The following is a 15,052-nucleotide window of genomic DNA, read 5'->3' as shown; positions in this document are numbered from 1 at the left end:
CACGGGTCTGAGCCCGTCCTCTGTGGGACGCTGCACGGCTGCCCACGGGGTCCGGGGCACCAGGCAGGGCCCGTTTCTTCCCCTCCCCTGTCCCCCCCACCCCGTTTCACCCCGGTGCCTGCCAGAAGACCTCGGACTCACGATAGCGGTCCGCAAACTGGGCGAGTGTCCCCCGTGGTCCCCACGGACTCTCTGGGGAGCGGGGCACAGCAAACACCGCTTTGCGGGCTGTGCCCTTTCCCAAGGCCAAGCCTCCCGAAGGCTCCAGGTCCTCCTCCCCCTGCCCCCGTCACAGTCCCCCTTCCTGCCCGCCGTCACCAGTCACCAGTGCGTGCTTCAGCCGGGGCGGGCGCAGGCGCTCCGGGGCGCCACCCAGCGGGACGGCGCGGCACCGCTGCGGTCCAGGGGGGAGGGGCAGCTCCGGGTGCACCCGCCGCCCTGCCCCATCTCCCGGCCTCGCGCGCATGCAACCACCCATCTCGGAGCCGGCTTTCAGGACCGACGCGGATGTGTCCGGGGAAGGATCAACAGCATTTCTGATCAGGAATAAACGTCGGCAGAAGGTACGCCTGAGCCGACTGGCTGCGGGGCCGCACGACCGAAGTGGCCCCTCACCACCAGGGAACAGACCTAGAACTGAGAAGGCGGCGCAGATTTCTGGGACTGACCCTGGCCCCTGTGAGCACAGAAGCCGGGCACTTGGTGCCGACTGCACCCCCCTGCCCCGCCCCGCCCCCGTCGCCAGATGGAAAAGGGAAATGAGGCAATGCTCCCACGCTCATTCAAATGAGGCGAAGTGTGTCAACAGTTCTGAGAAAGCTGGGACGTGCCCTGCAAAGCCGGACGCTCTGCTCAACGCTCACACACGTGCTGCGTCGGGGGCCACGCCCACGAGCCACATTCCGGTCTGAAGTGCTCACAGACCACGTGGGAACCTGCGGGCCGAGCGGGGTTCCGGCCTGCAGGCTCCTGTGGGCGGAGCCCACATTTCCTATGTACCCCGCTTCCCAGCAGCCTGCCGGCCCACCGTACGCAGTACTCACCTAATGCTTGCCTACGGGGTTGAACTAACCTGAAAAAATGACAGTGAAAGGCACCCCTGAGATTCTGCCCAATCAGACGGATCTATGGAAACAAATGGGCCCCCCGCGGGTACTGCCGCCAGAGTCCCTGGCTGCGCAAGGTCACCTGTGCGAGTGTCACTGGCCGGCTCGGGAATGTTCCCCGGAGGAGCTACAGAATGAGGACGGATTGCCCAGTGGGTGGGGGGCCGGCTGCCCCGTGGGGGTGAGGTCCTCTCCTGTGCACCAGGGCGGGTCTGCAGACAGTCCCACGAGAGCCTGGCCCTCGAGTCCGGGAGGGACAGGGACGGAAGCGTGTCTACACCCCCAGTGACTTCCTACAAGGATTCTGCGGTCAGATCATGCCTGCGGACGAGGCCGTCCGTGGAGGGACTTGGGCACGTGGTGAGGAGGAGGAAGATGCCACGTGGCCACCACCCTTTCTCGCCCCTGTTTTTAAAATAATTTGTAAGCAACGTGGAGTAAATTGGAGTAACAGTATCGTCTCACTCTGAGTTGGAGAAATCTTTCTGCCATGTACACCAAAAGGAAGAACAGATGTACCGCCTTGACTTTGAAGTCTGATGCTTTCCTTGAGATCCTGAGTTTTCTAATAAAATCTCGGCTTTCCCTCCAGGTCTCTGCCACTTCTCTCCAGTGACCACGAGTCGAGGACTGAAAACTCTGATTACAGGACACCCGACACCCAGGGATGTGTGCAGGCCAACCATGAATGTGTCACCGAGGGACCACCTCTGTGGGGTCTGTGTCCGCACCGAGAGAGGGGCCGCTGCCAGCGTCCCGCGGAGGGCCTGGTCGCAAGCACCTGCCCTCACAGTGGGGGAGGCCAAGGAGTCCAAACGGACGACGGTGACACGGAACAGGTGACGCGGACGCACAGACAGCTAACCCTGGGTGACCGGAACAGCATGTAAGTGCAGCGCGTGCAAATTACTCCAGAAGCTGCAGGAGGGCCTGGCTTTGTCGAGTCGATCGCTCAGCCTCTCTCTGTTGGCCGACCTGTGCTCTCCCTCCACCCTCGACCCCTTTTCCTCCTCCTGCCTCTGAGGCCTCCCAACGTTAAACACAAAAACATCTCATTTAAAAAAAAATGAACTGCTCAACAGTATTGTGGAAACTATGATTTCTATAATGTCACCTCCCTAGCTAATGAAGATGGTGAGTGTTTAGCCTAGGTTCATATGAGATGAGATATCAAACTAAATATTTAAAACTTAGCTACTAAGACGTTACCATGGGAACGGGGGGTGCACGGGACCTCCCTGACTCTATTTCGCAACTTCCTGTGAATCTGTAATTCTTTAAAAATAAAGAGTTAGCAACAAAAGCTTTGCCTTCGCAGCAAACCACGATTCATATTTACACAAGGTGGTCAGTGTTTTGTTTTTAGTGGTTTTTTTCCCCTAAGAACTACAACGATGAAAAAAGTCTTCCTGACTTCTCTATGAAGTAAAAGGATACTATTGAGGGAAACAGGATCAAAGTATTACACTCACACAAATACTCTAAAATGTGTTTTGAAAGTTTTTGAAAACGCTATCTAAAGGCCATACAATTAACATCCTCAATCCTTCCTTCCTAACCATGTATTTTTTCTCCCCTTCTTAAATTAAAAAAATGCTCACTGTAAAGTTAATACGCAAAGAAAATAAATGTTTGCCTCCCAAAGCCCCACGTGCCAGGAACAAGAGTCGCCTCCCTTTGTGTCCTCCACGTTTTCGGATGGACCCACTGGTCACACCCCGCAACCTCGCCATCGTGTCTCCAAACACTCAGGGGTGGAGAGGCCCGGCCCGAAGGTCAGACCCCCTTCCGACCTGTCTGCAGAGCAAGTCTCTCGGAAATCTCTGCCCTGTTTGAAGCCGCTCTGCCACCGGCAATGCCGGTGAGGTGAATTATCGTCTTTGAACTGTTAGCTCTTCCATGTTTGGTGTTTCTTGCAGCAAAAGCTATTTATTTTTACTCACGGATTTAAAACAACTTTAAAAATAACTTTTATAGGCTGCCGGTAGGAGACGGCAAGGCTCTAGCATACGTTAATTCACGACCAGGCTGTCGCTTGGTCAATTTGAAAACGATGGATGGGCAGGTAGGTAGGTAGGTAGACGGTGGATCTTTGTGGCCCCCTATGAGCACCTGCAGGCCTGCGTGTGATGAACCGGGGGGAACACGGGAACCCCAGGGCAGCCCCGAGGCTGGAGTCCCGGGCGAAGGTGGCGGTCCCCGGGACAGGGTGCAGTGCTCAAACCCCATCACGCACGCACTGCCCGTCGCCTGAAACAGCCCGGTTCATTTCAGACCGAACATCACTGGGGTGGGGGGTTAAAAACAATAGATCAGTTCTTTTCTCTGTCTAGGAAGCTTAACTGCTGCCGAAGGGGCCGAGGGCCGTGGCGGGGTGCTGGTCCTCCTCCGGGTGGGACGGCCCCGGCGTCCAGGGGACCACAGGGACACAAGCAGCCTGGGGGGGCGGGGCGCGCGGCCGTCACTGCCACCGGTGCTGCAGGGGCAAAGGGGCGAAAGGACGAGTGGGGGAAGACAGACGGGACGTGGAGCCTTTGCAGCGGCCACGCCAGGTCCTGCTGCGACCACGGCCCGGGAGTTCGCCGCAGCTGCCCGGCGAGGGGAAGGGCATTTTAAAGACGGGCCCAGGCCCTGTGGGAAAGAGCAGCGGCCTGATGGTGGACAGGCAGGCCCCCCGCTGTGGAAGGGCGGCAGTGGGGCGCAGTCGGTGTGCTCTGGGGGTCCTGCCACGGGGCTGAGCCAGGCTGAGCAGCACTGCCCCAGTCCTGAGGCCTCCACCGGCGCCCGAGCGGAGGGTGGGCAGCTGGGACAGAAGGGGTGGCCACGAGGGGCCCAGGCTCCCCATTCGGAGGCCAGGGCCCAGCGTACCTGGTGGGGGGGGGGTGACCTCGGGTAAGTGACATGAGCGTGCCAAAGCCCAGGTTCTGCACGCGCAACAGGGATCGTAAGGGTTGTGTGGGCGGGGGAGGGGGACGAGGTTAGAGGTCACAGTGCAAGTCAGCCCGGCGACAGCATCAAGCACTGCTGGAACGGGCTCCGGGGACCGCCCTGCGCTGCATCCTCTACCTGAACCATCCCTCCTCCCGTCCTTCCTGCAGCCCCACGTGCTGGGCGCTGTGATTATTTGCATTCTGCAGATGGAAATCAGGACTCAGGTGCTCGCTCACCTGGCCTGCATCGCCCTGCAGCCAAGGTGGGGCCCGGGTCCCCTCCCTGCACCTCCTGGAGCTGTGGAACAGGGACAAGCCTCCATCACTAACTCTGGTCCCCAAAGGGCTCAAGCAGCAGGTCTTGAGATGTTTGCGTCCATTTTTGTTTGTTTGTTTTGTGTGTTTGTATTTCATCCCCTGTACACATATTTTTCCTACTTACGGAAAGTTTAACGTCACATAGATGCCAGAGATCAGGTTATCGTTGCCTTTTCTGGAGCCACAAAGCCACGCCCTCCACCGACTGTTGGTGAGGACTAGTGCCGGGTCGCCGGTCTGATGCGTTCTCTGGTCTGCGGTGACAACGTGCAGCCCGGGGAGGTTGCTCACTCACGCTCACGGTGGTTTTGGACACACACGGCACCGGAGGAAGCTCCCAACCCCCACCCAGTGGTAGCGACCTCTGTGTGCACAGCACGGTTATTCCCAGAGCCCCGGCCATCGGCACAGGTGGCTTTCTGACCTCTGGCTCGGCGAGTCCCCTCTGCCCCACAAGTCCTGCCAAGTCCTGGCCGAGAGAGTGTCATCTTTCCTTCTCTGAGTCAAGAATGCCTGGACATTTCCCGCATTTTTAAGGAATGACAGGCACATTCCACTTTCTAGCCAGAAAAAGTCCAACGAGACAGAGACTCCCCAGGAGAGCCAGTTCTATGCTGACCAGCAGGTGCTTATTACTGACACGTTTAAATGTGCATCTTGTGCGCATTCGCGTGTGCTTTGATGTCACAGGCGCTCCAGCTGCAAGGAGCCTGGGCGCCGTCTAGTTTACTGTATGGAAGCTAAAACTGGGAAGAGAGGCTCTAACACATTTTCTCTCCTGCTGTAACCAACGACAGATATCAGGAAAGCAGTTACATTTAGCTACGTCCCAAGAGAAACTCCTTTAGCAACAGCACCTTGCAGAGTATGAGACACGCATAGATAGGCATCTTACGTTAGAAATAATTACAAAGACTGACTTTGATACTTTGTAACTTTAAAACAATATATGGCGTATGTTTTTGCAGTCATTTGTCAAACCTTTCTTTCTCAGGGGAGGTTTATTCACAGCAGCGTGCAAATAAGAAAGGAAGGAAAAGAGTGAGGTGAGGAAAGGAGAAAGAACAGACTGAGGTAATACAGTAGTCTCACTCATAAATGGTTCCGTGCATGACGGCTAATAGAGCACCAGGAAATGGCAGCAGAGAGAAAGACATCAAGAAGTAACTATAAGGTAGAGAGTTGTCCCGAAACGCCAAGATTGTGGGTTCGATCCCTGGTTGGGACACGTACAGGAATCAACCAATGAATACATCAGTAAGTGGAACAACAAATCTCTCTCTCTCTCAAAAAATCAATAAATAGAAAAAAATAAAAAGGAGAAGTAACTATAAGGACAAGGTTTCTGACTATCTATGAACTTTGCAGCAAATCAAAGCCAAGAAGAAGCTCTGAAACTCATCAGATTTCAAAGCCCCCGAGAGTCAACACCTTAAAAACCAACATGGGCCACGATGATTCTTCAACGGCTACCACTGGTCTTTCTGCCACTCATCTGGACTCAGTCAGAGGCAGAGGAAATGGGGGTCCTTTCCTCGTACAAGAGATAATAATTGTTTCACCATCCAATACCATATTAAAATACATGTTAGTAAAAAACAACCCCAAGAACAAAAACAAACACGGATTTTGCAAGCTAGCACCAGGACAAACTCGAAACAGCGTGCCTAACCGACCTTGCCGAGCACAGCTTTACTCTGCGGTGGCGGCTCACGATGCGAGGCGATGACCCAGGGGACGCTGTCGGGTGCCGGGCCGTGGCCAGGAGCCCTCCCTGCGGCGTTCAGACGGTCAGCGTTGCTGAGGGAACAGCCAACTCAGGTGTTTCCCGAAGAACTTTCTCAAATCCCGTTTACAGTGATGGGACATTTTCTGGGCACACTCGCCCCCCTTAAGGACCTGCGCTGATTCAATGAGTGGTTGGCTCTCATTGCAGACTCTAAAAACACCAACAGATTTACGAGTGGGGGCAAAGAGGCGAGACTCGGGGCAGTGCTCGAGCTCCCAGCCTCAGCCTGTCACACCGGAGAGGCTGTGTGCCGGACATGAGATACCTCCAGAGCCGGGAGTGAGCGAGGGACACGTGGGCACAGGGTCACCATGACGCCGTGCACAATTGCTAAGGCAGTCACGGCATCGCCGGCATGCCCTGTGCATCGCAGGGAACCTTCAAGTACTGCCTGCCCACCTTTCTGAGGGGAACCTTCACAGATGCTCCTCCAACGAGGGCTAAGGAAACGGAGGTCTGGAAGCTCAAACTACTTCCTTCCCGGTGAGGGCAGTGGGGGGGTGGGGTGGGCACCCCAGGGAGCTCGGCCCCCCCAGCCGCGCTTTAGCCTTCCTTACCAACCCGCCTGTCCGTGCCCACGCCAACCGCACACACACAGGTGCCTCTGTGTGGTGCTCTGCAGTGAGCCAGGGAGTGCATGCAGGCCTACGTCACAGGTGGCAGTGGCCCAAGGGACTGGACAGGCATTTTCCAAGTTCAATGTGATTCAGCACGTAATCACTGTGTCTACAATTACACAGACCTCTGCTTCCTTTCTCCCTTCGCTTTCTGGGCTGGGAGTTAACTAAAGGATGGGAAGTAGTCACTTTTCTTATTCCTAACAAGTTTTAGGGTCAAATCCTGCTAGTGGGGAGAATGTTAAAACTATCAACATTCCATTTTATCCAGACTCTACTTCAATTCTTCCCGCTGAGGTGTTACTTAAAAAAAAAAAAAAGACCGAAGGACCATTTTGATTTTCAAGTGTGAAGTGTGTCACTTCTCTGGCATTTTACTTTTGACATTGTGTATTTCCTCGTGGCCACTTAGAGACATAAAGCAGGGAATCCCAAGACCCCGGCGCCCACGCTACAAGACGTTCGAATCTAAGAAAGGACAAGCCGGGGCAGGCTGGCCGCAGGGCACCCGGCCCACGAGTCTCTCCCCTTCTTCTCCATTTGCCTGGGGCCCGGGCGGAAGTCTCATTTTTTTTAAAAGATTTTATTTATTTATTTTTTAGAGAGGGAAGGGAGGGAGGGAGAAAGAGAGAGAGAGAGAAACATCAATGTGCAGTTGTTGGGGGTCATGGCCTGCAAACCAGGCATGTACCCTGGCTGGGAATCGAACCTGCGACACTTTGGTTCGCAGCCCGCGCTCAGTCCACTGAGCTGTGCCAGTCAGAGCAGAAGTCTCATTTTTTGAGGTGCAGCTACATGTTCTCTTTTTGAGAAAGTCTCCCCGACCCCCATCCCAGAGATAGAATCAGCCCCTTTTCTACTGGGCTCCGGCCGAAATCCCAAACCACACCCGTTGTCAGGCGCATGGCGGAGTGGGGGTCATGAGCCTCTCCCCCGCTCGGCCCCTCGGACGCGGGAGTCCCTGACGGGCCGGCACAGTGGTCTTGTCCCCTCAGCGGAGCCAGAGCCCAGCAGCGGGTGGGCAGGTGGAGTGTCAGGGCTTCGTCAGCCTGGGCCTGCGGAGGCGTCCCCCGGGCGGTCTGCGGTCACAGACCGGGGGTCCCGCCCCCCCCCCCCACCCCCCGAGGATCCCAGCCAGAGGCCCGGGCTGGGGCTCTAAGAAGGTGTGTGCTCTACCAAGATCAAGACGCTCCTGCTGCTGTCTTAGGACACACACTGGGAGAGCTGCCATAGTAGGTGTTTCACAGATTAATTCAATAAAAAAATGCAACTTTGAGGCCGATTCACTAATGAAATGTAACTGGTTCTTGGATCTTGGGGAGGCTGGTGCAAATGAGTGAGACCCCGGAGCGAGTGAGAGAACAAAGACGTGGTTTCTTCTCTGCCACGAGCTACACACACCACTCAATGCACGCCCACACCGGCTCGCCCTCGGACTGGTAGCCACAGCGGGGCTGCTCCGCCCCCAGGTTCCCCGGGACTGGGGTGCGGCAAGGCCCCCTCTCTTGCAGAAGCACCCTGGGTGAGTCTAGGGTCCGTGCAAGGTTCCAAAGCCACTGCTCCAAACGGAGGAAATGGTCACCTCCCACTCCTTGTCGCTCAGCCACTGACATATCAAACCAAGGGATCACACAAGAAATGGCGATTCCCATCTGCCCACCCGCAGCAACAGGCAAGTGTGATTCCCAGCGTGCCTGCACGCACGGCGTGTTATTGATCAGTGGCTGATCGCTGCGGCGAATCCATGAATCTGGCTGCTAACCAGAGCTGCCTCGTCCAGAAAGCAGCTGGGAATCCAGGCCCCGCCTGGCTGGATCCGGGTGTTGACAGCAACATGTGACAGGCTGGAGGCGGGGCGTTCGACAGCCAGAGACAACACCTGCGATGGAAACAGCTAATAAAACAGTAATTCAAGGTCACACTGCTCTCTTGGGCTCCAGACCTGCACGCTCTAGTGCCTCCTGGGCTTTGCCATCCGAGCCCCTCGAATCCCCCCAGCCCACCCCAGAGCTCCTGAAGAAGCACTCATCCGTTGCCTCCACGGCGGACTCTGTGTCTCTCCAGGCCTCCGCGTCAGAAGCCTGGGTGTCCGTCCTCCTGGGACTCTACCTAGCACACTCGCTACACGTACTTATCCACGAGTCCTCCCTCCCTCCCGAGTGGCTGGTTCTGCATTCCCTTTGCTCCTGCTCCCCAGGCGTCTCTGCACCCCTGCCCTGACCTCCCCGTTTGCACCACGCCCCGACAGTCCCTTCCCCACGTTGTGGCTGGAGTCGGTGTTCTGAAGCGCCAGACACACCCCACCGGTTCCTGGCTTAGAGCCCCAGGGCCACCCTCCTCCCTCACGGGGACAGTGGAGCCCTCTGTGAGCTGTGCCCTCGCCACCTCTCGCTTGTCTTTCTGTCCCTGGAATTCCCAGCCTCTTCAGGCCTTGCTGGTCCAGGCACTTCTCTCAGAGTGTCGTCCGCGTTACACTTTTCCAGGGAAACACCCCTCACTCTCTTTAGGCTCCCGTGAGGACTCCCTGCCACGTGGGGCCCGACCTGGCCCCCTCTCCGGGCGGAACGAAAAGCGAAGACTGGCACCAGAGGACGTCCCTGACCTGCACAGAACCCTGCCGCTGCTCCCGTGCCCGCTTCACACCTGTTATCTGTGCATCTCTCTCCCCCTAATTGACCGCCAGACACTTGAGAGAAGCACCACGCGTGACTCATCCCTGCAGCTCCAAACGCGGACAGGACAGCCCAAGTCACTGACTGTGGTCGGGACATAAAGGGAAAATGCAAACAAAAGCCCGAGTTGTAATAGGTCGCCATGCTTGCTCTTGTACCGAAGGGCAAACAACAGTGGTTAACTGATGTAATTATTTACACGAAATCAAGGCCATGTGCAGGCCCCGTAGTGACAGGGTGCAATTGTGGGTGTATTTAGTCCCGGGGACAGGCACTCTCTTCTAGCCATCAGCCCCCTCAATTGCATTTCGAGGCTCTTGTTAATGAGACGTTCCGGATATAGTTGGGAAGGACGCTCGGACTCTGGGCCTTCCTGCGAGGAGCCGCCAGGGTAGGACGGAACGTGGAGCCCAGGAGGAAATTCTACCCTCCCGTGCTGGCCGGCACCCTCGGCTCTCTGAAGCAAGCCGCTGAAACTTGGTAGGAGGGACATTTATTTTGAGCGTATGCAGCTCACGGCTGCTTAGGCAACAGGGTCAGGCATCTGACATTGTGCCCGGGTGCCTTCCGAGACCGAAGTGTCAAGTCCAGCACGTAGCTTCCAACCAGGCTACCACAACAAGCCGCCTCTGCTCACTGGCTCCGAACCACCTCTCCGGCTCCCGCGCGCTCGGGGAACTTTCTGGACACCTGGATTGAGTGTGTCTACCCAAATGTGTAAGAAGAAAGTGGGGCTTAATGACTCTGAAAAAGTGAAAATTTCAGTCAAACTGATATTTTGACATCAGGCTTGACAAAACCTGAATCTTGCCCTGGCTGGTGTGGCTCAGTGGACTGAGTACCGTCCTGCAAACCAAAGGGTCACTGGTTTGAGTCCCAGTCAGGGCTGGTGCCCGGGTTGCGGGCCAGGTCCCCAGTTGGGGGCAGATGAGAGGCAACCACACATTGGTGTTTCTCTCCCTGTCTTTCTCCCTCCCTGTCCCTCTCTTTAAAAATAAATAACTGGAATCTTAAAACAACAAAAACCAAAACCCGGATCCTTGCTCAAACTCCACCTAAGGTGCTTACACCCATGGGCCGGATGGCAGACCGCCCTCACACGGTGTGGAAAGAGCCAACTGCTGGGATTTTCCTAGAAAAGGCACCTTTTAGGAGGGAGACGAACGAGGAGGTGTGAGCAGAAGCTCTGACGTCGAAGCAGAACGGCCCTCGAGAACCAGCTTTAAATGGTCTGTCCCGTCTGTGCCCGTGGTCCGAGAACAAACCAGCCCGCATCGCCCGGGACCAAGCAGGGTTCTCCCCGTGTTTTCAAACGTCCGTAAGGGGCAGGAGAGAACAGCACGACATTTGTTCAGGGGAGACCCGAGGAGCCCAGCCTAGTCTCTTTGCGTTTCCAGGGAAACAAGGCGCGGGGCAGCCACGTGCTAGAACCAAACTCCAACCTTTCCTCAACACGTAGCCCTTCGAGCAGAACCCGACTCGCAGTAAGCCCGTGTCTACTGGATCGCGTATAAATCGAAACACAGGCACAAACACACAAACACAACAATCACAGGGCGAGGGCCGTGTGATTCCCTAGGCGGGTCCTCCCTCGAGCTGGGTGTCCCCAACACTCGCACCCTATGCCCCACGTCAGGGCCCAGAGTACCCACGTGGGGCTGCTATTCCTTAAACACCCACAATTATCCTAATCTCTAATTGATCTAATATCTAATTGATATTAGAGCTGGCTCGCCGCTCTTGTTGAAAAACTTTGATGCCAGCTGCTGGTCCTGGGGCTTAGAGCAAAGGGAAAACAGAGTATCTTCTTTTGAAACAGGGCGGAATCCTTCATCTGGACTGATACTGCCTCTAAGAACAGTTCCGAGCAGGTACCGCTCTCACGGGGACCCGGTCCAGGGAAGGCCGTAAGAGGGATCTTGGCCGCAGAGTACGTTTTGGGAACACTGTGAACATTGGAAGCCGGACGTGACAGCCACCAGACAGGAGAGTGTCCAGAGGTGGGACCAGGGCAGGCTCCCTGGGCGGAGGGTCCCTCACCTCCCTGGTGCCACCCAGGGCTCCCCCTTCCCATTTCACCAGTGCCAGGGGCTGGCTGAGCGTCCCCCAGCACTCTCCAGGCGCTCTGCTCACTCGGTGGCCGGGCTGCCTCCGGGGACGGTGGCCCGAGCGACTGCTGCGTGACAGTGAGCAGGGGTCTAGACCCGAGCAGCAGGCCACGTGTTCCAAGTTCACCCCCGGGACCTCTCTGGGGAGCCCAGTCCCCTGCCCCGTCCCTCTGCACCCCCAGCCCCTGGCAGTCGATGCTCCCTAAAAGCAGATCTCCTGCCAGGAGTGGAGTCAGCTGTCGGAGGGGGGCTCGCGCCGAGAACCCTTGTTCTGCCTCTTCTGGTGGCTGGAAAGCCAGTTTGCTTCTCTGTACCTCGGTTTCCCCACACAGGAGAGCGCCCACGTCACACGCTTGCTGTCGGGGTCGGAAGGACCGAGAGGACACGCCAAAGCACGCCTGACAGTAGCGCCACGCGCAAGCGGCACCGGAGAAACCCGATCTCAGGACCAAATCACTCTCGCTCAAGGGAGCTGCGTTTCTTGAACAAAACCGAGTGAGTTTGTTTGGCGTGGGTCTTTAACACCTTTTGTAGATAGATCTCACGGTATGTTTTTAATACTCCGCCCCTTAACTTGTGGCCTTTTTATGTCACTCTCATCGAATGACATTTGCTTGCCTAGTCTCACTATTTTTTTTTTTTTGTCCAGGAGCAATTCTGTGTTAAGCAAATACAGGACTAACAGGCAACGTAAGTGGCATTTATATATTTGTTTTTTTTCCAAAACCAACCTCCAAGCCCTAACAGCCCGGTTCACAAGGGTAACAGCAACGAGCTGGGGATGCTTCTGGGGAGGAGCGATGCTGAAGGAACCGGCAGATGCAGTTTAAAGCAGGGGCACGGGCCCCTGCCGCAGGAAGGGGAAGCCACAGCTGCCGGGACACCCCCCTCCTGCGCTGGTTGGGACCCTCAAGGCTCCCAGCGGGAGGAGGGGCGCCCGGCGGACTTGGAGGAGGAGGAGGACAGGCTTCCACCGAAAAGACATCCACTCTTCCTGCAGTCACTCCCACCTCCTCTTTCCCGGATTTTGCAAGACGCTCCCAACTCCAGATGTTCCCAGAGAGCGCTGCGCTCGCCGGCTGGTCTCCCCGGAGTCTTTACCAATCTCTGCTCGGTGCCAGCGACTCCCCGCACCTGGCCGCCCCGCCGAGCCACCTGAGGAGCTCGGAACAAACAACCGCGATGGACGGCGGCCAGGTGTCACCCTCTGCAGACCAAGGCCCCCAAACATCTGGGGGTTAGGAGGCTGCGGTCAGTTTGTATTTGGGGAGGACGGGTTTGGTTTAAAATGCCAAGTGATTCCAACTCGAAACAAAGTTCGGGACGGCGGCGGCTCCCAGCGCTAACGCCTCCCGCTCGGCGGCACCAACCCCCTCGGGGGCCTGGGCCAATGACATCAGCCGCAAGTACAGACCTGCTCCTGCAACCCGCGCTTCTGGGTTTTGAAACGGCGCAATTAACTCCCCCCACCCCCCAACGCATGTTTCTCACGTTAGGTGGGTTGATGGTCCCTAGCCACGAAGCCAGACTCCGTCACGGCGGCTCTGGGCACTGGGGGCACGTGAACCATGGACACCCATCCGCTTTTTTAAAAAAAATAATAAATTTAATATTTTGGTTGGCCCAGTGTCAAAAACTTCAGAAAGCTCAAAGAAAGATCCCCAAGAGAAAATCTCAGCACTTTGAGGAGGGAAGTTTTTGTGAGCCCTATTTTGGAAACAAAAACAAAAACAAAAACAAAAACAAAAAATAAACGGCGGGGAGGGACCGGATCGCTAGGAAGTTCCGCACCAGCTGTCCCTCCACCGCGCCGCCGGTCGCACCTCTCCGGCCTGCCCCACCCCGGAGCCCGGAGACGCCACGGAAGGGCTGCAGGTGGGGGGTGAATCTCCGGAGTGACCGAGGCGAACGTCAGACCCCACGGGCTCCAGGGGTGCGGCTGGGCGGGAGGGGGCTCGGGGACCTGCGCCCGAGGGCAGGGTCCGACCCCACCCGCCTCTCTGCCGACCAGAACACCGAGTCCCTTGCAGGTAGCGACAGGTAGTTCGCGACAGAGACGAGCACTCCGGGCCTCCCGATCCCGGGCTGCAGCCCGGAGAAAGGACCCACGAGTCAGGGGAAGACGCGGTGCAGGGCAGCCCCCGAGGTACGCGAAGGGCGGCAGGGGTTCTCGCGGTTCTTCCCGAAGCCCCCGGGGCGCACTCGCCTGGGCGCCCGCCCGCCCGTCCCGCGTGGGAGGGCAGGAAAGTGAAGAAAGTTGCGAGCGAGCGATCCTCCAGCCCGCAGTTCCCTCCTCGGGCCGCGGCGGGCTCGCGCGGGTCAGAAACGCAGCGCCGCGTCCCTCCCACGGTCCCGGCCACAGGCGCAGCCGTCCTCGGGCAGCCGGAGCGCCGGGCGCGGGGCCGCGGGCACGCCCTTACCTTTCTTCTCCTCCAGCGCCTGCCCCGCCGGGAAGCGCGCCGCCAGCAGCAGCAGGAGCGCGGCTCCCACCGCCCCGGAGGGTCGCATCGCTGCCCGCAGAAGCTCGCTCCGGGTCTCCGCAGTTAGTCCTGGAAAGGAGTCGGCGGCCGTGCGCGCTGGAGGTGGCGGCCAGGCGGCGGCGGCCAGGCGGGGACTCCGGAGGTGGCCTGCGGTCCGGACTGGGAGGCGGCGGCCGCCGGGACTGGCCGGGGACTTGCTCGGGATTCGGGCCGCCCTGGCCGCGGGCGTGCGCACCGAGCCGGGGGCGGAGGCTGCTGCGGGAGGGCGCGCCGAGCCGGGGACTGCCCGGACGTCTAGCTCGCGGGGCGGGGAGGCTGGGCTGGGAGGAGGAGGGACCAGCCGGAGGAGGAGGGATCGGGAGGAGCAGAGAGCGAGGAGGAGGGAAGAGAAACTAGCAGCTGGCACCGCAGGCAGGCAGGCAGGCGGGCCGACGGAGGCTCGGAGGCGGCGGGCGGCGGTGGCACCCGCCGGCCCGAGCTCTCTGGCGAGGGCGGGAGGGACGAACGGCGAGCGGGAGCCCCCGGTTCATCCCGGAGATGGGGTTCCCTGCGCTGTCCCTGAAGACGCGGCCCGCCACCTGGCCATGCTCTCCTGGTGACCCAGCCCGCGTCCAGCCAGATTTGTGCCAGGGTCGCCATTTCCCAATTCAACTTGCAGAACAAAGTGGTGCCAGCTCCCGGAGAAGGCGCCAAGCCTTAGGCCCAAGGCCGGATAGTGGCGCGGACCGGGGAAGCACCCCTTAATCCTCTCCTAGCTCCTGCATAGCACCCCAGAACCCTAGTGGGGACAGAGGACGGCCTGGCAGCCAAGCTGGCCCTCTCCGAGCCCGCGCGGCAGGAGCGCCAGGCGGCTGAGTCGGAGCTCTCCAGTCCCAAGGACCCTTCACATCCCATCAAGCATCCTCGACACCGTCTGAGATGCGGGCGCCGGACTCCTGGCACGTGGCGGGGCCTGGGGAATGTTAACGGGATGAATGCATGAGGACCGCGGCAGCTCGCAGCCCTCGGAGGCCAGGAACCAGCCCGGGGGAC

The 15,052-nt window shown here is 58.2% G+C and overlaps 1 protein-coding gene across 1 annotated transcript in view; it reads right to left on the bottom strand.

The window, feature by feature from the left end:
• Nucleotides 1-14,194, bottom strand: part of EGFR (epidermal growth factor receptor) — a 118,907-nt gene extending 104,713 nt beyond the window's left edge. The window contains exon 1 of the mRNA XM_028525506.2: nt 13,961-14,194. Within this exon, the coding sequence (XP_028381307.2) occupies nt 13,961-14,048 (88 nt within the window). The 5' untranslated portion in view covers nt 14,049-14,194. The remainder of the gene's footprint in view (nt 1-13,960) is intronic.
• Between the last annotated feature and the right edge of the window lie 858 nt (nt 14,195-15,052).

Source organism: Phyllostomus discolor, chromosome 10, assembly GCF_004126475.2.
Source record: "Phyllostomus discolor isolate MPI-MPIP mPhyDis1 chromosome 10, mPhyDis1.pri.v3, whole genome shotgun sequence".
In the NCBI taxonomy this organism is placed as follows: Eukaryota; Metazoa; Chordata; class Mammalia; order Chiroptera; family Phyllostomidae; genus Phyllostomus; species Phyllostomus discolor.
Note: the sequence above shows the minus strand (reverse complement) of the source record. Positions and strands in the feature narration are given on the sequence as shown.